Raw genomic sequence first — 24919 nt, forward strand, 5'->3', positions numbered from 1 at the left:
TACTTTACCTACATACTCTGTCCAATGACCAATCTGGAGCGTTTTGTGTCACATGACAAACGTTTAAAAGATTGGATTTTTGAATAAATTAATTATTATTTCCAACTTTCGTTGATAAATAACCATTTTTAAACTCATAATTTATACTGATTACAATAATTGACACTTTATTTTTCGCATTGTCAAATAGCCTATTGACTAAACGTTAACACTACAAGTAATCATTATATAAAATATGTAAAAAATGTTTTTTATTAAACCTGTACTTGTATGGCTTACGTTAATCGATGTAACGAAAATTGTAAATCGTGTTACGGTTAGCGTAACGTTTTTTGACTTTATAATTTGTAGAAGCATTAGCAATGGTAAAACTATTGATAGAGATGTACCGTACATGTCAATACTTAACCCAGTCGATTATCGATGAAAATCGTACATTAAAATTAATTATAAGAAATAACCACATCGTGTTTCAAAATCAAAGTATGTTTATTACGTATTACAGTGCGTATAACAAACTATTTGAATTTTTATTAAATATGAAATTAACTGTAAAATTTGTCACAAACGTGAAAATTAATTAATAAAAATCAAAATCAAAATACTTTATTCGAGCAGACTTTTACAAGCACTTTTGAGAAAATACTTATACAAACATCTTCGACATTTAACATGCTATATTATGTGAAGCTACCAATAATATTACTTGTATGTATTTAATGTAATATTTAACAACTCTTTGCCAGAATTACATTACATACAGTTTACTATTATACAATCAATTTAATATATTGTATGTGAAAGTCACTGATTACTAAAATAAACTTTAGATAGTTTCCTTCGAAAATGTTAAAGTATCTGTGAAAGTCAATAAATCCTATTTACTTTTTGTAGTCATTACGTGTTATAATTAATATATATAAATAATTATCACTATTCACCAGGATATTATATCATTCGTCAAATTTTGCCGCCATTCTAAATCATAAATTGAACCAATGCTGCCAATAGACATGAAACGAAATTGGAACAATACGTATAGTGTGTTTTGTACAGTTGAAAAGATAAAACGAAATTATTACAAACATTAAATTTCACTTTATGTTTATCAATTAGCATTATAAAACATTTCACAATAACATTCACTGCAATAATTCAAAGATTAATTCACTGAATTAAATATGAATCACAATTGAATAGCACATCACTAGGTTCAATAGTATCGTGCAACGTACTACACTAAACTACAGTCCAAATGTCATTGACATCAGAGAGAATGTGGCTTGTTGCATACGAAGAAGTTCTGGTTTTCAACTTCACAATAAAATGATTGCATAGCCGTTTTGCCCGTTATTAGCCTCGAGGCTCCGGCAGAGTGAATAGCGTGTCAATAAGTACAGCTCGAATTACAAAATCACAGCTCTGTTCGTTTAAATCAATTAAGGACGTTTTAGATAAAAATTTAAAAATGGTTATACAAAAAATTTGCTGTCTCGGTGCTGGCTACGTCGGCGGTCCTACGTGCAGTGTGATTGCGTTAAAATGCCCTAATATTAAAGTGACTGTTTGCGACAAAAGCGTAGAGAGAATAAATCAGTGGAACTCCGATAAATTGCCGATCTACGAGCCCGGTTTAGATGATGTTGTCAAGCAATGTCGAGGTAGGAATCTATTTTTCTCAACCGACATTGAAACTAGTATCGTGGAGGCCGATTTAATTTTCATCTCAGTGAATACGCCGACTAAAACGATCGGCAATGGCAAAGGCAGAGCTGCTGATCTTAAATATATCGAGGGCGCTGCCCGTATGATCGCAGACATCGCTACGAGTAACAAAATCGTTGTAGAAAAAAGTACCGTACCAGTGAAAGCGGCTGAAATTATCATGAAAATATTACGCGCTAACACGAAGCCCGGTGTCGAGTATCAGATATTGTCAAATCCTGAATTTTTGGCTGAGGGTACAGCTATTGTGGATCTCGTTGAAGCTGAGAGGGTGCTTATTGGCGGTGAAGACACACCTGAGGGCCAAAAAGCTGTACAGGCTCTCTGCTGGGTATATGAACACTGGATTCCAGCAAAAAACATCCTAACAACCAATACCTGGAGTTCAGAGTTGTCTAAGCTGGCTGCTAACGCCTTTTTAGCTCAAAGAATCTCCAGTATTAATTCATTATCTGCTGTCTGTGAGGCTACAGGTGCTGATGTGTCTGAAGTAGCTAGAGCTGTAGGTAGAGATTCTCGTATTGGCCCTAAATTCCTTGAAGCATCCATCGGTTTTGGAGGCAGCTGCTTCCAGAAGGATATTCTTAATCTCATCTACTTATCAGAATGTCTTAATTTACCAGAAGTAGCTGCATATTGGCAGCAAGTCGTCAACTTAAATGATTATCAGAAAACAAGATTCACTCGTAAAGTTATCGAGTCATTATTTAACACAGTAGCTGACAAAAAAATTGCAGTACTTGGATTTTCGTTCAAAAAAAATACTGGAGACACACGAGAATCCCCAGCCATTTATGTATCAACAACTTTACTAGACGAAGGGGCGAAATTACATATCTACGACCCAAAAGTAGAACATGATCAAATATACTACGAGTTACTCCATCCACAAGTCACAAATGAACCAGAATTAGTTCGTAAGAATATTGAAATTCATGATTCGGCATATTCAGCTGTATCAGGGGCCCATGCGATCGTATTATGCACAGAATGGGATGAATTTAAATCTCTAGACTATAAGAAAATATATGAAGTTATGATGAAGCCCGCTTACATATTCGATGGTCGTAAAATTTTGGATCACGAAGCATTGTTGAATATTGGTTTCCATGTGCAGACAATTGGGAAGAGATTGTCGAGGACGAGTAGCATAAGAGCACAAGGCAGCCAAACGATGCCCTAGGTGTTAAACTCACTGTAAGTAAACTTTACTTTAATATTTATTTTAAAATATCCAGCTAATATGTTCGTTATATTTCCTTAAAATTGGTCGCCTTGATTGTTCTTAACTATCATTGAAAATTGTGTTAAGAACACCTTGATTAATTTTTAATATTTTGATCTTTCATGGGAAAACTATATAATCATTCACAGGCTTAAAAAACTTAGAGAAAAATCTTTACTTAACCCTTATAAAGTTTGTATTGAATACTAGTATAATATATATAGTTTATCTCATAAATATTCTAGATTTGTATTGGGTTTAGAGCGTTCTAGGCATGTACAATTTATCCATCAGTCATTTTACAGTTAAACAACGTAACTCAGCTGTATTTAGAAAGATGATTCATTTAGTATAATTACAAGCATCAAGGCAACATTGTAGTTTCCATAATATGATAGAAATTTAACTATGTAAGGTGTAATCAATGTTTCTTACCAAATTGTCTTTAATTTAAGTTATGACCATAACGTAGCTACTCAACGTAATATAGCCGTTTTGTATGTCACTCGTATACAAGACAAAACTTTCCCTTAAATTGTTCCTTGTAAAGAATTTTCACTGAAAATTAGTCATTCAAAAACTGTATTATATATTTTTTGTTACAATCTATAATTATTTGATTAAAATGTTATTCATTCATTTACATTTTACTAGCAAATATTTACATCATTTATTCAATCAAAACAATTTAATACGAGTATTTAAAATCAATTAATTTTAATATTAAAGGTCAAATTTAATGACTACAATTTATTAAATATGTTATATACTCTGAAATTCATGATAAGTTAATATGATTACTACAATGTTATATTAAATAGACTTTATTAACAGAAAAGAACTTAGTGGAGTGATAAGATATCTGTGTTAGTGTGTACCTCTTTGCAAAGGCCTCGTCCAACTGACACTACTGGACGTGAACTGTTGCCACTGGTCCAGAAAGGTCAATATTATATAAACCATATGAGCCTGTTTTTTGTATTATATATTAAGTTATATGCAAAAGATTTTTTTTCTATGTTAAATCAATGACTTGAAACTTGATAGATGCCTTTTAGAAAATCCTTAAAACTTATGTAGTATTATTCAAGAGCTACGAAGTTATTTATGTTAAGAAAATTTAATTGAATATATTATATATATAGGAGACATAGTACGAAAATATATATACATATATATATATATATAAATTAGCTTAAAATAATTAGTGCTTTGGAATGTGATATACCTAAGTAATGTTTCATACTCTTTATTCACTCTGTATGTACTATATCACTAAATAGTATAAAACAAAGTCGCTACCGCTGTCTGTCCCTGTGTATGCTTAGATCTTTAAAATTATACAACGGATTTTGATGCGGTTTTTTTTATAGATATATTAATTCAAGAGACATGATTATTATTATAATACATGCACAATATAGTAGAGAAACACTGATAATTTTAGAGGTTTCTAAAGTGATTTCGTTAATAAACACATTTTTTTTTGTGCTTACATTGCAATCACTAGCTGAACACTACGAGATAGATCAAAATAATGTACTACAGTATTGTACACCTTTTAAAGGTTTTCACAAAAGTCCGCATTGGTATATGTCTTTTTCATAGGGATAACCCGCGATAACCATTTTTTATCCTTTACTTTGTACGTGAAATAATGAAGCTTATTTTCGAAGCGATTTTAAGGAATACAGCATTAATACTTATCCAATTAAGTACCTTAAATACGTTGTGTATTTAACAAAGATCAATATTACCCTTTAAAGCATGTAATTTATTTGAATATTTTCGAAGATATTACAGATTTAAAACGCAGCGACATAGCGGTTTGTTTGTCTAATGACTGAAAAACTGTGAACGTTGTATATTTTGTATCAGCAAAGATATTCTGTAGTATATTTTGTTTCAGCATTGTAGCCGTGCGAAGCCGGGGCGGGTCGCTAGTAGTATATAAATGTATTATGATTTCATTGTTTACACTTTTATCCGTTAAACATAATATCGGTGAACTATTTATAGCAAAAGACATGCATAGTAAAAAATACAAAAACAATACACCTCGTTAAGTTTCAAAAATTTTTTAATTTACTTGGATTATTATAAAAATATAAAGTCCTTGGCATTTTAAAAGTAATTTTCACTTAAAGATTTAAATATATATGTTATACAAGTTTCGTATGAATGTTTAACAGTATGGAAAATTATAATCTAAATATACTTTATTCATATTAGTGCTTTAAATAATTTTTAATCTGCATTTAACAAGGTTAAAAGTTAATATACCATCAGATTGGAATGTAGATAATTTTGCATACAGCCAGCTAAAAAAAAACATTATTTAAGTATATATGTAAACTGTATAAATATGAGCGTCTGCCGTGTGGTCGGAAATTAAGCCGAAATTAATTTCAACATTTTATTTTTCTAAAGCTCGTCTACAGCTACACAACCAAATATAAAAACTAAAATCATTTGATAAATTGTACTGAACTGAATCGTAGGTCCAGTAGCCACAGATCCTGATAAAAAACATGTTGTTTTTTTATCTGTCCAATAATTCTCATTAAAGCCTGTGCCTGGGAGAGCACGTAAAACCGTTGGACCTGCGTCTGAATTCTTTCCGGTCGCGTCGGATTTGTCGTTCCATCGGTTTATGAGCTAGGGAATAGAGAGTGCACCTGTGTTTGTCAGGTTGTTTATTTTAGGTCAGGACGACGTCATCACTGAATTGTGTTTTTTATTTTCTTCACCTGTTATATTGTACAAGATATCTTAAATCAAAATCAACGAATCGTCCTCACTTCTTTATCATACACATTTTTTTAAAATTTGTGTCGCGATTATCGTAGCACAGATTATCATATAATTTTGAATTAATGTCATATAAAGTTTGATTTGATTTTTTGTTGTGTAACATCTTTTTTCTCACTTCGTGGGAGTGATTGAAAAGGGACGGATATATGTACAGGATGACAGGGAAGCGCGCGCTATTTGATTAGACCAATGAGCGCTCTGTGCTAAAGTTGGCTGTCAGATGTACTGATCCATTTTCTAAAAGGGTTTAATGTTAATGTTGCTTATTACCAACGTGAGATGTCAAATGCGACTAGTGTAAGACTCGTTCGTTTGGTTTTTTTTTAAATGTTGTTTGAGCGCTAAATATTCTGCCATACTATTTCATCTGCATAATTATTTTTTTTTGTTTAATATGCACGAATAATTCCAGTTACAACATATTATATTGTTCCCTGCTAAACATAAAAATCTTATCAAATATTACTATGTATGATTTGTATGACCTATTAATTTGACTTCCTCTGTTATATTTTTTTTGTCGTTATCATACTGTGCTATGGCGCAATTGTCACTGAACACAGAGTAAATATTTTTAATTTTATATTTGGAAGGCAGACGAGGAAATTGGGCACGTGTTGACATCTCATACTGTTTGGCTTTATCAACAGGTGCATTTCACACTAGCAATTTGTCAGCCATCTCATCGTAAGATATTTTGTGATGTTCTTAATTAATCTGGCCTCGTATAATTGGCATAAAAGCCGAGACAGCCCAGTGACTACACTAGACAATAAATTTTAACGAAGATTGCGTGTTTAAACTGAACGTGTATTCGTGTGCTGAATTTGTGTTAATGGAAGACACCATGTATCATATGAAAATCTACCAGCATTGGAGTGGGTCCAAACTTACAATTTAAAATGAGATTTTTACAATTTGCTTAATTTAAGCGTAATCTATCGTTAAGGAATAATGAATTCCAATCGACATGGCTGTATGTATGTAATACTTTTTTTAGTGGTAAAAATGAAATAAAAAAAATGTACACAGTATGATGTCATTATTGACATTAAAATTAAATCAACATTTAAGTAAATATTATTTTATTTTTTAAACGTTTAAATAATAAAATTGACACGTTTTAAATCGTATAAGTTTTTTAAAGTTTCTGTAGCGAAATCCGATAGGATTGTTTAGTTGGCGACTCCCTTAGAGAATAGCACTGAGAACAGCTCTGAGAACAGCTCTGAGAAGCTAAAACGAATATAGAATACCAAGGATATTAGTCTCAACGCTGATTGCCTAGTAGTAGTAGTTATGTGTCTATACTAATATTATTAACTAGCGACCCGCCCCAGCTTCACTCGTGTGCAATGCTGATACCAAATATCCTACAGAATGTCTTTATATACAACGGTCACAGCTTTTTTCTGTCATTAGACAATACAAACCCTAACGTCATTCATTTGCACATGCACGATGTGTTTAAGGTACTTAATTGGATAAGGGTTAATGCTGTATTGCTTGAAATCGCTTCGTAAACAAGACATTATTTCTCGTAAAAGTGAAGGATAAAAAATGGTTATTGTGGGTTATCCCTTTGAGATAGACATATACCATTGCGGACTTTTTTGTAGACCTTTTTAAGGTGTACAATATTGTAGAACATCATTTTGATCTATCTCGTAGGGTTCAGCCAGCGTTTGCAACGGAAAAAAGGTATTTATTTACGACATCACATTAGAAACCTGTAAATTATCAGTGTTTCTCTACTATATTGTGCGTGTATTATACGTATAAACCTTCCACTTGAATCACTCTATCTATAAATAAAACCGCATCAAAATCCGTTGCGTAATTTTAAAGCTCTAAGCATACACGGGGACAGACAGACAGCGGGAAGCGACTTTGTTTTATTTTATGTATTGATGTTGCGAAAGTCTGTTATAGTCGGCGAAATTCTTAAAACCGATCACATCCGAATTAAGTGACTTCAAAATCATTAATATTTATTTGTTTCTTATGCGATAATGATCTTTACGCAAAGGTATTAATTCGTAATGCCAAATCGACGATTGATTTTTTTTTTCTTTTTTATCTGTCGATGTTACATTTAAATTGTGTCGTACTACTTCACGCTTAAGCTGCTTAACCGATTTAGATGAAATTTCTTATATCGGATAGTTTGAGTGCCGGGAAGGATATAATTTTTAATTCACCCCCTGAGAGGGCAAAATGGGTCGGTTTGTGTGTTGTAGGTAGTTTTATAAATTCGCCCGGACAAAGCCGCATGTTCAGCTGGTATTGTATATTTTTACGTTAATTGCTATAATAAAATTTAAACTCAATAAAGTTCGGTTTTACTGTGATTGTAAAAATATATGATTACACTAATATAAAATTAAATTCTATCGCGGGAAATCAAAGCGTCTAACTGATTATGTTGCTTGAGTCACAACAGGAAACGGTCTCAGGGTCAGGAGGGGGAGGGGGGTTGTATTCTGAGTATTAAGAAGCAGAAGGATAACGTTACGATAAAATATGTTTTTAGCTTTCTGTTACGAATTCTCGTTGTTTTTTAATGGCAAATTATATTTAGTGATTCAATGATATCTAAGAAACGATACGTTTTGCTTACGGATAGTAAAATTTACATAAAGAGATGTTATGAGTTTAACGTATGTGGCATCACTGGCTACTTTTTGTCTCGCCAATAATGTACCAAACTCATAACGCACAAGCCCCCACCCCTCCTCAGGCGCGGGGCAACCGCGAGCGTTTAATAGTATTATAAAATACAAGCGACCCGTCCATGTCATCCTCCGTTAATGTAGCTTTCTATCAGGGTTCTTTTTTAATTAGATCTTTATTATCGTATAGTAACCCCCCCCCCCCCCAACAAACAGACAAATTACTAAATGTCATCAGTGTAAGTAAACACGTGATAATAATCTCATCATCGGTTTATTCACTGGAGATCACGATTATTTAATTTTATAACGCATCTCGATTTAATTAACTACTCGCTTAATGATTAATAATCTAGTTCCGCATTGAGATCGAGAGCTTCTCAAAGGGGGAGACTTTAGCTCAACAGCGAGTCATTTATCTAATACATAAAATAAATGGAGTGTCTGTTTGTAGTATTAAAATAACCGCTTTTTTATCCTCATCATCATCATCAGCCCATATTCGTCCACTGCTGGTCATAGGCTTCTCCACTTGCATGCCACTGTTGTCTTTCTTACTTTTCTTCTGCGAGAAGCTGCGTCCTGCGATCGTCAGCCCGCCTGCCCAGCGTGGCGATTATGGGCAATACCTCCAAATGCTGAACACACGTAAACCGTTATTTGCTAAAGACATATGTATGTATATACGGTACATATACCAAAATAACATATTTTTCAATATTTGTCTGTCTGTTTGTTCCGGCTAATCTCTGGAACGGCTGGACCGATTCTGACGCGACTTTCACTGACAGATAGCTGATGTAATAAGGAGTAACTTAGGCCACAATAACTTTTTTTGTTAAATTCAATAGCGCACATAGTCGCGGGCACAGCTAGTAGGTAATATTTTTTATGTTATTTTTAGTGGAAACCCTAAAAAAAGAAAACCCGGTTCCCTGGAAGAGAAGTAGGTTATGTGAGATTGTTATCTATTTAAACCCTGTGAGTGTCTTGGAACGCAAATCGGAAGTGTCGATGTAATTAGTCCACTGCTGGACTGACAAGCAAGGGTACAGTTCCATCCTTTCTGCGGTTGTTATTTAAGGATAAACTTCCAAGCCCCGTTTTACCCCCCTTAGGGGTCGAGTTTCGTAAAATCCGTTCTTAGTACTACACACTATAAGGAACCTACTTGCCAAATTTCAAGGTTGTAGGTGTTTTTATTCGGAGATTTCTTGATTAATCAGTGAGTAGTAATTCGGTTTAATATATATTTATATCTATTTAATTATTAAATAATCGGAATTTTCTATTTAAAAAAATACATAAAAAATTAATCGATAAGCGGTTTCAGCGCTTGCATAATTTAATACTATTTATAAAAGCGCCAGAAAATTCGTTGAATGTAAATTTAAATTAATTTGCGCAAAATTATCGATCTTATAATGTTGTGTGAGAAAAAATTAAACAGTTCGGCGGGAAAATAAAAGGCGCGTTTTTTTTTGTTTTTTTTTTTAATACAGATGTAATATCCGCTTCGTTTAATGTGTTCCAACGTCGTCTGTGCAACACGTGTGGGTCGCATGTGGTCGTAAAACTTTTGAAGACGTTTCTTGTTCAAATTTCCAAAGTTACTTAAAATAAATATAAGTTAGATTTTTTTTAAACGAACTTTGGTATTATTGATTAACTAACGACACGCCCTGGCTTCGCATACGGGTAGAATAAGGGTCTTTTTACAACTTAAGAACAAACTTAAATCGAGTAGGAAAGATGAAATTCTCTATGAAATGATTTTTTTTGAAAAAAATAAAAATCTTTATTGGGCAGTAATGCCAATATCGCTCCCAAGGTTGGTGGCGCGTTGGCGCTGTAAGGAATGATTATTATTTCTTTTACATTACATTTTTTACATTAACAGCCTGTAAATTTCCCACTGCTGCTAAAGGCCTCCTCTCCCTTTGAGGAGAAGGTTTTGGGGCATATTCCACCACGCTGCTCCAATGCGGGTTGGTGGAATACACATGTGGCAGAATTTCGTTGAAATTAGACACATGCAGGTTTCCTCACGATGTTTTCCTTCACCGCCGAGCACGAGATGAATTATAAACACAAATTAAGCACATGAAAATTCAGTGGTGCCTGCCTGGGTTTGAACCCGAAATCATCGGTTAAGATGCACGCGTTCTAACCACTGGGCCATCTCGATTATTATTTCTTAACAGCGTCAATGTTTATGGGCGGTGGTGAATACTATGTATGATGTTCACACGTATGAAATCAGAGAGGGGAACTAGTATGTTGAATTTCGTTGTAGGTTCGTGTCAATAATCCGTGACTTTCGAAACGAAGGCCGGTTTAATAAAATAATAATTATTACGATCAATTAATTAATCAAACATCATAAATGCATCAGACGATCACGACAAGGTGAACCGTCGGCCTTGGTGTTATTGTTTCCTGCGCGCGCGCAGGTATACGTGATGTTAGGGTGTGTCCAGACGTGCGTTATTAAATTAATTATTATCGATTTTTTTTTAACTTTAATTATATATATAAAAGGACGATCAATTATTCGAAATATACTTTATTCTATTTTTTACAAACAATTTTGAATCATCATTGTACAGAACTGTATTAAAAGTAAAGCTTACCACCTGTTCGGTGTAGATTCTATACGGGCTAGAACCGGCTATAAAAATACTTATAAGAAAGAGGGGTGATTTAGGGAGACTATCTTTACTGCGGATAATTTAGATGCCCGACAGTGTTTAGTCTTTTCACGAACACGATATTAAAGTTTGTCATCATATTTAAATATTAAAGCGAGTGAATCTGAAGCGCAATTACTTCTATAATAATACTAGCTTCTAGGTAGGTATATATATATATATATATATATATATATATTTATATATATATATATATATATATATATTTATATTTGATTATGATGTCGGTAGGCGGACGAGCAAATGGGCCACCTGATGCTAATTGGTAACCACCGCCCATAGACAATGGCGCTGTAAGTAATATTAACCATTCCCTACGTCACCAATGCACCACCAACCTTGGGAACTAAGATGTTGCGTCCCTTGTGTATCTACACTGGCTCACTCATTCTTCAAACCGGAATACAGCAATACTGAGTACTGTTGTTTGGCGGTAGAATATCTGATGAGTGGGTGGTACCTACCCAGACGGGCTTGCACAAAGCCCTACCACCAAGTTAAGATCAAAGAGTCTAAGTCTTTCAGATTAAAGATCAAACTTAAAAATAAATATTATTGGTTTCTTCCGGTTAAGGAGAGTAGAAATTCTCGGCTATTCTCTGCTATAATATGTCTATGAACCTTTCTGAATGACTCTGTTTATTGATGGGAACCGTATCCAATACGTTGCGTGGTTTAAGAGATCTACGTACAGACAGGAAGCGACTACTGTGTAGATATTATATACTAAAACCTTTGAAACACGGTGTAGCTTCCTGTATGAGTTTTTTTTTTTAGTTAGACAAAAATAATCTCTAATTATTTGTTCGTACAGATAATAAATATCTAAGCTTATATTCACGCGAATACATTTGATGAACTCGAATTTGGTACCGTTAGGTATGCGTGACGTAAGCGCTACATAACGCTGAATTAATTCGATCGTTGCCTCAGTATTGATATCTAAATAAAAAAAAAACTTTAAATTTAAATTAAAGCGTGGGAATTTGAAGATTAATACCAAGAAGCTTGGTTGGATTTTATATTGTAGATCTTTTGAAATGATTATAAAAACGATATTAAGGAACGGGTACATTTTTGTGACTCCTCGCCCCATCTTATCATAATTCTCGTATCACGACGCACAGCTGAGTTATCGCAAAGAAACTAAATTAAATTATTTTTAATTATATAATTGTAAAATTTCAAGTTGCTTTTCTGAGCATCTCCTACAACATATTCAAAGCCTTCTCGGTTTATCTGCATTTCGAAATGAATATAATGACGGCTACAATTAGATACCAAACTTGTCGCGTTTGTCGTTTGAGAAACGGTGAATATTTCTTACAGTGTCTGTCTGTATTGTCTATTGGCAGCTTCAGGTGCAAGTAATTTTTTTTTTCACGAGATTAATTTTGATAAAATCCTCTCTTAGTGCTTACCTACATTCCATAAAGATTTTTTCTGTAAAATTTAATCCTGTTCGTCCCAGCGGTTTTGTCTGTACATTAAAAATTTATTAAAAATATATTTGAAGTCACAAAGTCTAACATATTCATTGTGGACACAAGGTGTAATTAAATATGATTAGCATTTCAGATCGCTAGTAATCTGCCTTACAGATACGTACTATATTCAAATATACAAAAAGAGATCATCTATTGGGATGATTAAATCAGACCACTATCCACTATCACCTTAAAGAGAAATAGAAAAAAAAATATTATCAATTTAGGATTGTCATTATGAAACCGGCTTTATGTCAATATCAAATTTGACAGCTGACGTCATAATGTCAAGGTCAGAAATACATGCGTAACGTCAGAAAAACATGGATCCTAAGAGGGGATACTACGTGTCTAGGTTTTTAATGTTTAGTTCTCAAAATTCGACAAGTATCAGACAATTCGCTTTATTTCAGGGATCACTCCGTTCATTAGTGGAAACCATATCATAAATCCGTTCGATAGATTTGAGTATATCTCGTTTAAGCAGACGTTTTGTGATATGAATTCATATTTATTTAATTATAGCTCTTATTAGCTATCCACCCCAGTGTCTAGCTTTTAAGCTCGACTTTGAGACCAAGTAAAAAAAAATACTTGAGGTACTATCAAGGATTTCTCAGTAACATACTGGAACTTCTATAGGGCCTAGGTTAGATGGCCAAGTTATTAGGTTTTACTTGAATTATAGGTAACACTCCAATAGGCACTAATGTTGGGAACGAAGTAGTTACGCTGGCTCACTCAGCCTTCAAATCGAACACTACAATACTAAATGTTGCTGTTGGGCCGATTTAAAGTCGTCTTACAACTGTCTCTTGGTGTCGGCTTTCCATCCAGTCAGTGAGGCTGTGTGATCAGAGAGTGCCTCAGTGTGTGGGCAGTCACAGCCGTATATTGTGTTATTTCAGTCGACCAGGATGTCAAATTAAATTGAAGCTTGATAATAATTCTCCAACAAATATATTTTTCAATCCCTCGAGAAACGTGATTATCTCTCGTGACAGATCAATCCTTTTTTTTTTTTAAATAAACGTATTAATGCCCTAAATATTATGCCACATAAAATAATATTAATAAAATTTTAAGAAATTATTAGACAATTAATTGCAATAATAAATGTATATATAATAATGTAAAATAAATTTATGTGTTATATTAATGTGATATAATTAAATTGATATCCTATAACATAACACCGCGCTGGAGGCTGGGGTTGCTACCTAACATATTATCGCCTGCACTTTTGTCAGCCCATCGAATAACCGTTCAAAAAAGTCTGCCAGGTTTTGCTAGCAACGTATATAAATATATTTACTATGAAATATACAATTCGAAATTGCGGCCAACATATTTTCAATTGTCGTGTATGTATATATATTGAAATGAGGTTGGTTTATTGACAAAAGAGCCAACTAATAATTGGTTATCCGTACACCGCCACGCGTCACCAAATTTGGGAACTAAGATGTTCTATGCCTGTAGTTACACTGATGCCTTCATTTACCGAAACACGCTAAGTGTTGCCATTTGGCGGTAGATTCAAATTAATTTTATGACGTTATCCACACTATTTATTACTCCAGATATTTTTTGGACAGTATATTATGATCGAAATTTTGCTTTTGATTGTAAAAAAGTCTATCGTACAATTAGTTCTGGGGTGTGTGGAGGGATTCCAGGTGTTAGGTCACTTTACGCCGTTTTCTGTAATCTTGACGACGAGCTTGCAAGGTTTCATGGTGCGATTAAGTTGTTAAGACGTTAAAGCGGACAAACAGACTCATATAATATTAATTATTTCATCAATTGGTGGTCTGGTTGGGTACCACTCATCAGATATTCTACCGCCAAACAGCAACACTTAGTACTGTTGTGTTTCGGTTTGAATGGTGAATTAATGTAACTACAGACACAAGGGACATAACATCTTATACTCTTTTCCAACCATAAGAGGAGACAAGCCAAATAAACAACATTTGACAGCAAATTGACGCGATATCATTGGTCGAGAGCTCGATTAATCTATGATATTCACTGTGGGTTTGCGAAAAAATGCACGTCGACGAAACTGTCATCGGAATTTTGGAAGTAAAATTAAAGTGGATATAAGTAGTTAAGTGTAATAGTGTCGTATTATAAATAGAGATATATTAATCATAAACTCTTTGTAGTGCACAATATAGCTGAGTTATTATCGAATCGCATGGAATACGTAAATCTAAGGTTTGTTTATCTTTATTCCTACATCGATTGGAATATACTATAGTTCCGAATATTGGTGGGCAATGATCAATATTTCTTACAGTTCCAAAGTCTATGTGTAGTGGTCACTTTACATGAAACGACTAATTTCCATTGGCATTCAAATATCTCATATATAAATATGTTCGATATTCATAAATGAGTTATTAGTGTAGCGACTTGAAACGTTTCCGTCGGACCATCCTAGAGCACAGCCTTAAGATATCTATACATAAACGCGACATCAGAGTCGCCGAGGCTGTGCTCTCTGTGATCGAGCACGGAGCAAGGCCCGCTGGATTGCAGTAATTAGGATGAAAAAAAAAATCACCATATACAGTATTTTTATATATTATATATTATTTATTATGGACTATTTATATATTATTTTAAACTGAAAAAAAAAAAATGTCAGTGTGGGCCACGTCTTCCAAGAAGACGACAAATTCGAAGTCCGGCGAAGATCTGCTGATGTTCAGTAAAAATATAAAATAACGCCACAATTTATAAAAATTAAATGTAAAAAAAGGCACAAGCGACTGTGCCCGTGGAAGTTGTAAAGTAAATAGAAAAAAAAAAAAACGTTTCCGTCGATAACGATTCGTCGACGATAATAACATTAGTTAACAGATGTATTTTTCATGTTTAATTCAATATTTTTATGTTCTCGACGTCATAACGTAGATTTAGATTAGATATAACTTCGTCTGTTTGTAAAATTTTAATATTATGTTAAAATAAGGATTATTATATAGCGTAAAACGAAGTCGTTTCCCGTCTGTGCGTTTCGATCTTTTTGATTGAACGGATTTTGATGCGGTTTTCGTCAATAAACAGCGAATCAATCAATAAGCAGTCAGGCTGTTACGCTTTCACGGACAAACAACTAAGCCAAAATTGATGAAATTAATTACGAAATAGACTCGAACCTCTAGGAAGGAGATAGGTTGCTCTTTATACGTAACACAATCAATCCTTAAAACGAGAGCAAAGCAGGACGACTAGTTAAAATAAATCTTTTATGTAGATCCTTTTCTACCCGTGCGAAGTTGGGTCAGTTAGCTAGTGAAGTTTATTTCGATTGGATAGAACAGCAATGTCGAGAACAATCCTATGTTGTCAACAATTGTTTTATACAATAATTGCAATCATTGCAATCATTCCATTGACAACGTGTGTGTGTTTTTTATGGCATTGGATGGCGGACGAGCATATGGGCCATCTGATGGTAAGTGGTCACCACCGCCCATAGACAGCGCTGTAAGAAATATTAACCACTCCTTACATCACCGATGCGCCACCAATCTTGGGAACTAAGATTTTATGTCCCTTGTGCCTGTGATTACACTGGCTCACTCACCCTTCAAACCGGAACACAACAATACTGAGTACTGCTGTTTGGCGGTAGAATATATGATAAGCTGAATCCTGCCTGGAAGTCTTGAGTTTTATGTGAACTTTTGACAGATCGTTTAGTCACGAACACCATTGTATTTGTCGGAGAGATCTGTTTATTTAAATATTCTAATCATCAGGGCCGGACCGTAAGTTTAGGGGGTCTTGGGCTAACACTACTTAGGGGTGGGCCCCTAAGACATCTGAACGGAGACTTGAATCAAATTAATTTAACGGGTTTGGTTAATTGCAGGACTCGCAGCGCTGCAAACCATACGATCTGTTTAGTTTAATAAAGTTATGGAATATTTCGTATTATCGTCTATTTTCGACTTTGACTTGACTTAGCTGGGGCCCCCTTGAATCCACGGGGCCCGGGCTGAAGCCCAAAAAGCCATATGGTAGATCCGGCCCTGATAATCGTATATTATATGACCTCCGTGGTCGAGGAGTGTGTACACCGGTTTTCATGGGTACGCCACTCCGAGGTCCGAGTCGATGTAGAAAAAGTTAATTAGTTTTCTATGTTGTCTTGGGTCTGGGTGTTTGCGGTGCCGTAGTTACTTCTGATATTCCAAAACACGAGTGCTTTAGCTACTTACATTGGCATCAGAGTAATGTATGTGATGTTGTCCAATATATTAAAAAAAAAAAAAGGAAATACGACAATGACTGAATACGAACACACAAGTTTCCGTATTCAGTCATTCTCGTATTCCGATCACGGATGATTGCTCTTATTTTACGGAGCGGAGTCGGGTTTTAATCCAGTGTTTAATAAAGTAGATCTATTATCGAATCGCATGGAACACGTTAATCTAGGCGATGTTTATCTTTAATCTAATAATTTAAGTTTAAATTCGGCGTAAAATGTAAATCTGTGTTATTACAAATGTAATTGTTATCTATGGCTGATAAACTGATTGCGGCAATCTCTCGAGGTATTAGAACTACAAAGGTATGCGACGGGATCCAATTTAGCAATAATTGTATTTTTTTTTTTTATTGTGTAGGGAGCCTTCTTTTTACCACTACAAGTGAACTCTGTTTTGCTCAACACGCCAAATCTCTGAGTATCGTGGATTATTCAACCTCGAACTAATGAAGACGTAAATTCAAAATCAAATCAAAATCAAAGAAATCTTTATTTGGACATACACATTTTACAGATCATAGAAATATATACATACAAAATAACAAAAGACACAAAATGTGATGCCCAAATTGGTAAACCACTCGACTTATGTTGTAATCATTGTAAAATTAGTTTCAACGCTGGCGTTCTGTGGTCGCCAGTCAATACGTACGTCACGTCGCAGGTAGTGAATTAAATACAAGGTAAATGAAAAAAGAAAAAATATAAAGATTTTTGTGATTATATATAAATACCAATGAAGTGAACGCCTTAGTTAAAGTCCGGACGCTCGCTTGATCGAACGTTAACGAACGTCACGGGATTTATGGAGATACTCGTATAAAATGAATAAATTCGATGTCAAATGTTGTTTATTTGGGTTTTGTGGTCACAACAGTGATCTTTGTGTGCTCGGCGGTCTAGGAAAACATCGTGAGGAAAGTCACCTGTCTTGATTGGTAGTACATATTCACCAGCGTTAAGCTTAATTTAAGCTCCAAATCTTTTATAGAAGAGTATCATTTGCCCAGCGATGGGATATTAATAGTAAGCAAGGCAGGTTTTTTTTCCTTTTTGTTTGTACACAGACCTAAAAAAGTACATTAAGATATACAAGTAAAATTTTTATGCTTTTTTTTTTTTGTTTCAGATACGAAAACTCAGTATACAATCAACTATATTAACTATGGACTTCGATATATAAGGTAAAAAAAAAATAGCTCAACCAATTCTTTTTATTCTGTGACGTTAACGAAACGACGGATAATATTGATGTGGTTTTTATTTTGGCATAATTCTTTGTGCCTTTGCTAGAGATGTTTATTTTTTTTTATTTCTTGGATTTATAGAACGTTTGAGCTATTTTTAAATTGTCAAAATCGTTTAATATTTTTATCGGACAAATATAGTAATAATTGTATCGCTAGCCTAAACATTTTAAGAAATTTTATTTTTTATAGTTTATTTTAATGATAGCTAATATTATCTGTATGATATATAGTTTAACTACTCTGTATTTAAATACTCTTGACCGGTTTTTAATGGAAACGTATTTTTGAATTTAGAACACGCACAATTTCGTTTTCAAATAACCAATGCTTTAAAACGTATATGTTATCTGTGACTCAACGGTATACAGTATCTAATCCTACCTCGTTGAACTGTTGAAGAGTTTCATCCACACCTAGAACAAAATTGACAAACATGTAACTTGTTATGGGAGATAGGGTGAGTCCCTGACACAGGGTAGGATGATGTTGGTTTTGAATTGATGAATTTATGTTAATGTATATCATACATTTTTATACGTATATTTTATGAGCCAGCCTTCCTATTTCTCGTCCATCAAAAGAATAACTTTGATATCAATTAGAAGTCATTATTAAAATTGTCATTTTTTTAATTGACCTTTGTTTAATTGTATCAATATTTATTTATTTTTTATTTATATCGTAAAAGGTTAATATATTCATTAATAAAAGATAACCCGTATAAGAATTTCAACTGGAGCAATTAATAAAAAAACGAATATGTTAATTTAACTTGTCACTGTGTGCCCCATTCTCTGTTCCTTGTGCCTGTTGGTGTACACTGGCTCACTCACACTTCGAATCGGAACACAACAGTTCTGCTGTATGACCAGGGGAGTTAACTCCAAGATGGTTTTTCCAAAAAATTTTTGGTATTTCTAACTAAATACTAATGTTCTTAATTTCAAGTTTTTAGGTTGAATAGATTTCGCTTTAGCGTTGACAGTCAGACAATCGATTTTATGTATATTTAATATTCGTACGAGGTTGTTTGTTCGGTTTTATATCAGTTTTCATTAAATACTGGTCGATTTGTATAAATGCGTTTGTAATGTCTCAAATAAAAAATTGAATCTATGCATTACGTATAATTCATTAAGTATTCTTTTATTCGAATGAAAAACACAAACACGTCGGATATGGCAACATTTAGTACTGTCTAATTATTTATTTATGAGTATTAATTATATTTTGACGTAAATGATTCTGTGCGTTTAATAATTATGTTTACATGTATGTCTCGAAAATATTACATTTGTATAAGGTGACGTGTTAACAGATAACTAATTCGATATATTTTTTGTTGTTTTGTCGAAGGATGCTATGATTTTTAAAGATTATTTTTGTTACAATTCAACCTTCTGGATCTCTGCTGCCATGCGAACAAAACGTCTTAGTGTGTAAAAATACAATTTGCAATCTTTAAGTATGCAAAAATAAAATATTATAAATTATTTTTGTAGCTTACGTTTACAGGTAACATATTACTACGAGTACTAGTATATATCACCGTAAAATTCTAAATACCGTTAGATTATAATCTATCTCGCTCAAATATAAACTGTCGAAAGATTGTGAACGGTTATTCAACTTACAATAAAACATATAATTTCGATAATTAATAATATTTGGGTTAGGTTAGAGTTTATATAATTGAACTGAAATTTATTCGGATAGATTATAAACTACCAAAAAATAATTTACTAAATTATGTTACAATATTTCGATAGTTAACAATCTCTATCTAACAGTAATTACTATTTCGCGGTATATACCGAAAAATAATTAGTTAAATTGCAAGCCGTATGTTACGATTCACAACACTTTGACAGTTCGCAATCTCGCGCAACAGATTATAAACTAACTGTGTTAACAATTTTACGGTGATTTAAATGCCTTTTGTAATGGCGATCGGTTGAACGGTACAGAAATTGGTGTTTAGCGTCGTATTGTGGCGTGTTAGAAAAAAAAATTGGATTTTATTAATCCGTGAAAAAATACCCGTGTATACTTTAATCGTGTTCAATTAAACGGTTTCGAAGACAAATAATCTCTCGGAATAGATTATAAATCTATTAGTTAAAGAAGATGACAAAGCCCCTCCCTCTACGTGAAATTTTTGGTTTATTTCATTATGAATAAATTTTGTAAACGGGAAAAGTCAAACAATACGAGATCTGGTCAGCGCGATGTCGGGACAAGAAAGGTGTCCGATCGTCTTTTGTTTGTGTCTGTTTGAAATCTGTTGGCCCTACTGAGCTTTACAGCGACACCAGTTACAGTTGAGAACTAGACTAAGCTTTTAACTTTGAGCCCTCTCGAGCCCCGAGTGATGTTCACCGTGAGGGTGTCTCCTATGAGATCACACCTCGACGTACGTAGTCGATGAGCTGGGGAGTGCTTTTGCTCATATCATTGTTTAATCGACGTCACGATCGTTTTTCGTGACGTCATTAATCGGGGCCCACCCGTACAATGCTAGCCATCCAATCACCATCTTTTTTTTGTTTACTTGACATAGCGTGTTAACATATAGGGTACATCAAATAGTATATGTATGTATTCTGTTTAAGTAATGTATAGATTCTAATATATCTTAATTAAATGCCTATTATTTTAGTAATATAAAATGAATTTATGATTGAATTTCTTAAAGAGATTATAAGTATTCCTTTGTCACACTTAGTTTGTAAGAAAAAAAAAAATATATTCCTCTTAAAGTATTATTTTTTATTTTTAAATTTTTTGCATTTAGTGAAATTGATTATTTTATTTCGTGAATGTTTTTTTCTCTGAATCGGCGACGTTTGGTAAATGTTATATTTTATTTTTTCGTAAATGTATATTTTTTATATTTCAATAAATCGTTGTAATGTTATTTTTATCATTGTATATTGCCAGTGTAAAATAATTATTGTAATTAAATGAGTAATAAAATATTTTTTGTTTTATTTCACTTGAATACCTGCTATTTATTATTTTAATCCGGAATATCTGCTAAAAACTAGTGATACCCAGTCTGTTAAAATCGCAGAATGCTATTGGAGTATTCTGTGATTTGTCTAAAGCATTTGATTGTGTAGAACACAAAACGCTTCTTTGTAAGCTCAAATACTACGGTGTTAAAGACAAATCTCTTGATCTCATTGCTTTATACTAAAGTCAGAGTCGAACGAGTTTTCATTGATGTAATAGTGTTCCACTTCTCGATAGAATCTACTTTCAGAACCGGCATAATAACTTACTAACAAAGACCCTGTATGTGTACATATACCAATTGATGAGCTGCAGCGCCACCTGAGGTTTAGTTACCGGGGTTTACTTCTCAAAAAGCCATCCCTCCGATCCTCTAGTTCTTATTTTCGTGTAGACATGAATTTCAAATCACTTAACTTTAAAGGTCAAATCAAGAAGAAAATTGTTTCACAATATTGATTTTAGTGGTAAATGTTACCAAATGGAGTTTTAGGCTATGAGAAGCGGCATTTTTTGTTCAATACAAGTTCCAGGTAATGTCTTTTCATGTCATTTCTGAGAAAAATTCAATTAGTTTGTTACAGATGAGACGGTCTTGTTTGCGCAACATAGTATTTTAGATAACAAAAATCGTGTTATATAAAGCGGGTTGAAATGTATCAATAAAACAACATATTAAATTACAAATTGCTATTTGTTTATTCAAAATTACACGTCATAAACATCGCCCATCGAAATTATCTCAAAAATAATAAAATAACGATAATTAATAATATACATAAAAAATACACAACTTAAATATTTTAGGCTGCCACTATCACAACAATATTCCCGCCATTTCGGAAACATTTCGAAACGTCAATGTCAAAACGTTTCCAAAATGGCGGCGGATAAAATGAAAAATAAATGCGTTTTAATGTGACCGTATGAGTATTATAAAATAAAATCGTTGAAATAATCATTATCTATTTACAATGTAAAGAAAAAAATGTTTAAAAAATACATTTTTTTTTAAATATTATACAAAATCTAAAAATATTTGTTATCAATCCGCGACCGAGGTCGGCCATTACACGCTTAGTTTAAAGTCATTATTATAAAGTATGCAATTCAACACGGAATATAAAATAAAACCAATTATAACCGATTATGTAGTAAATTTTACGGATAATTCTTTACACATACAATTCTCCTGTATGTTTGTTTGTCACTGAAGACCTAAACGGCTGGAACATTTTCTGTAATGATGATACCCCGTACGAAGACGGGACGGGTATCTAATCTTAATATATAAGAATCCTTTCATGGATATGTTTACAACATTCGTCTAAAACAATAAATAAATCGAATATTAACGTACGTCCATATAAATTATTTATAACAACTAATTACGACTATTGTTAGTTTAATATAATTATTATTAATTAACAAACTCAGTTTATTTTTATCCCATTTAATCTCTTGTAGAAATCTCAAAACATTATTTAATCTGTTATCTGCAATTACATATTAAAAAACAAAACTTAGAAATTGCATACTCTATGCTAACGACAGTTCGTAGGGAAGAAAGCCTTCGGGGACTAGAAAAAAAGATAAAAAATAAAATCATAGATTTTGTATAGACAAACATTATTAAATATGACGCATAGATATAGGATACACGATACTAAGAATAAATTTAAAAATAAACTCCGTATTTTTGTGCTCTCAGTGACGTAAGAAATATTTCGATATATTTCCTTTTAATATTTCTATTGATTAATATTTACTTGTGACGTCACTGATAATAATGGATTAGCACACGATCGATTATTAATTTAAAAAAAAAATCTACTGTATTCCAATATGGCTAAAAGCATTTTGATATGTTCGAACTAATTTTAAAATAACATATAAATACCATTTTTTTTTATTCTACAGATTATACAATATAACTAGGCTGTAGGGCGTAATTCAGAGTACTAAAAAAAAAATCATAAATATTTTTTATAGCTACGTTTCTTAAATCTAGAACATATTAAATAGATGTTTAGTATTACCCTCATACATAAAATTCCGATTCAATCAATCTACGTATACATTCTTTTATTTAAAGTGTGCCCTATCATTTTTTAAATAAAGCTCACCGAACATTTCCTTTGACTTTTTTTTAACAGCTGACCTGTCTTACTTCGATAAGGATTTTTAATCTGCGCTTTTAAATTATATTTCGCATTAAAAGAAAATCAACAGCCAGTCAAAAAAGGAGCGTTAATGCATTTTATAACAATAATTTTAATATTATCAAATCATCTATGTAAAAATGTAAATCATAAAAAAAAAAACTGGACTAACGCTGATAAACAGTTGTTTCCAATGGCGAGAAAAATAAATTAAAATCGTTGACATTAGTGATCTTAATAATCTATGCCATTTTTTTTACTGTTATTTTTAAATAATTTCAATTATTTTTAAGGTTAAGTTATGTTAATTTAATCAAAAGATATTATTAATAAAAATTAATGAAAAATTGATCAAGTTTAAACGTATAACTCTGAATCATTGTTAGAAAGTAATCAATATTTTAAAAGACAATCGTATCTGATCCGTTAAAGAATATTTTACTAAAGATATAAAAAAAGGCCTTCATTTCAAAGAATGGCTGTTTAAACGCTGTATGTTTTAAAGGAGTAATATTATTTGTATGAAAAATATAATCCGACTACATTCTAAATCCAACTCGTATTATTTTCTGATGAAAATTTGAATCGTGATAAAATATATATATACATAAATACTAAATAAACAACTTAATTATTTCATTAGTATTCATATTTATATTTCGTTATTGACAGATGGAAACAAAAGCAATTTCCGAACGTTACCAATTCGAATTGACGTCAGAAATTAAAAATCCCTCCCTCCCATTTGATAAATACTATATCTAGAGCACCTACCTAGGGTCCATGCTTATACCGTCTATATATTTCACATTAAGTACTAAACCTATTCACAATTACTAGAATACAATTACATTTATTGTACACAAAAGACTAAAAAAATATGGCGTCGCTACGTAAACTAATAATTGGCGTCAACAATATCAAAATCGGTTTAGTCACGTCCGGTTTTATTCATCGAGAGTATTTTATTATTGAATACAAAAAAAAATTCTGTTATTGTTCGTTAAACAAAGATCCGTTAATGTGTACATACATCCGTTTAGTACAAACGATTCGTTTTGCTTACTGGGCGTTATTCAAAAACGTCTCAATAAACGTCACGTAAGTTTGGAAGTCGCATTTATCTATAGAACGATTTAAACGGCTCGTTAATCGTAATTTAAAAACGACTATTAATATAGAACTCGGGTATTAGTCGTTAAGCAAAAATAACCCCTAAGGGGGTATTAAAATGGAAGGGAGACAAAGGAAACATTATCGCCAACGTGTTACCAACAATGAGATCTGAGACGTTATGTCCCTTGTGTCTGTAACCGAACATACTCCCTCAGGGCTATACCCCCAAACTGACAGAAGTGGAGGGGGAAGATTCATATCAGATAACTAAGAAATTGCATTATAACGAGTGCTTATGTAATTGACATGTCAGTTATTACTGATTCGGTTTGAATTGTAGTTAAAAAGGTATTACATCTACAACAGACTATAAAGGATTACTGTAACCATTTATGACATACAAAAAAAAATTAAACACATAAAAACTATTGCCTGTGTTAATAGAAAAATC

At 32.8% G+C, this 24919-nt stretch overlaps 1 protein-coding gene across 1 annotated transcript; it reads left to right on the forward strand.

The window, feature by feature from the left end:
• The first annotated feature begins 1248 nt into the window (after positions 1-1248).
• Sgl (sugarless) lies at positions 1249-18601 on the forward strand. The gene is made up of 2 exons (XM_026640659.2): positions 1249-2922; positions 18055-18601. The coding sequence occupies exon 1, from the start codon at positions 1469-1471 to the stop codon at positions 2906-2908; it is 1440 nt and encodes a 479-aa protein (XP_026496444.1). The 5' UTR covers positions 1249-1468; the 3' UTR covers positions 2909-2922; positions 18055-18601.
• Positions 18602-24919: the final 6318 nt, after the last annotated feature.

Source organism: Vanessa tameamea, chromosome 29 (assembly GCF_037043105.1).
Source record: "Vanessa tameamea isolate UH-Manoa-2023 chromosome 29, ilVanTame1 primary haplotype, whole genome shotgun sequence".
Classification (NCBI taxonomy): Eukaryota; Metazoa; Arthropoda; class Insecta; order Lepidoptera; family Nymphalidae; genus Vanessa; species Vanessa tameamea.

Coding starts and splice junctions, on each gene's coding strand:
- Sgl (XM_026640659.2), top strand. CDS start 1,469: ATGGTTATACAAAAAATTTGCTGTCTCGGTGCTGGCTACGTCGGCGGT.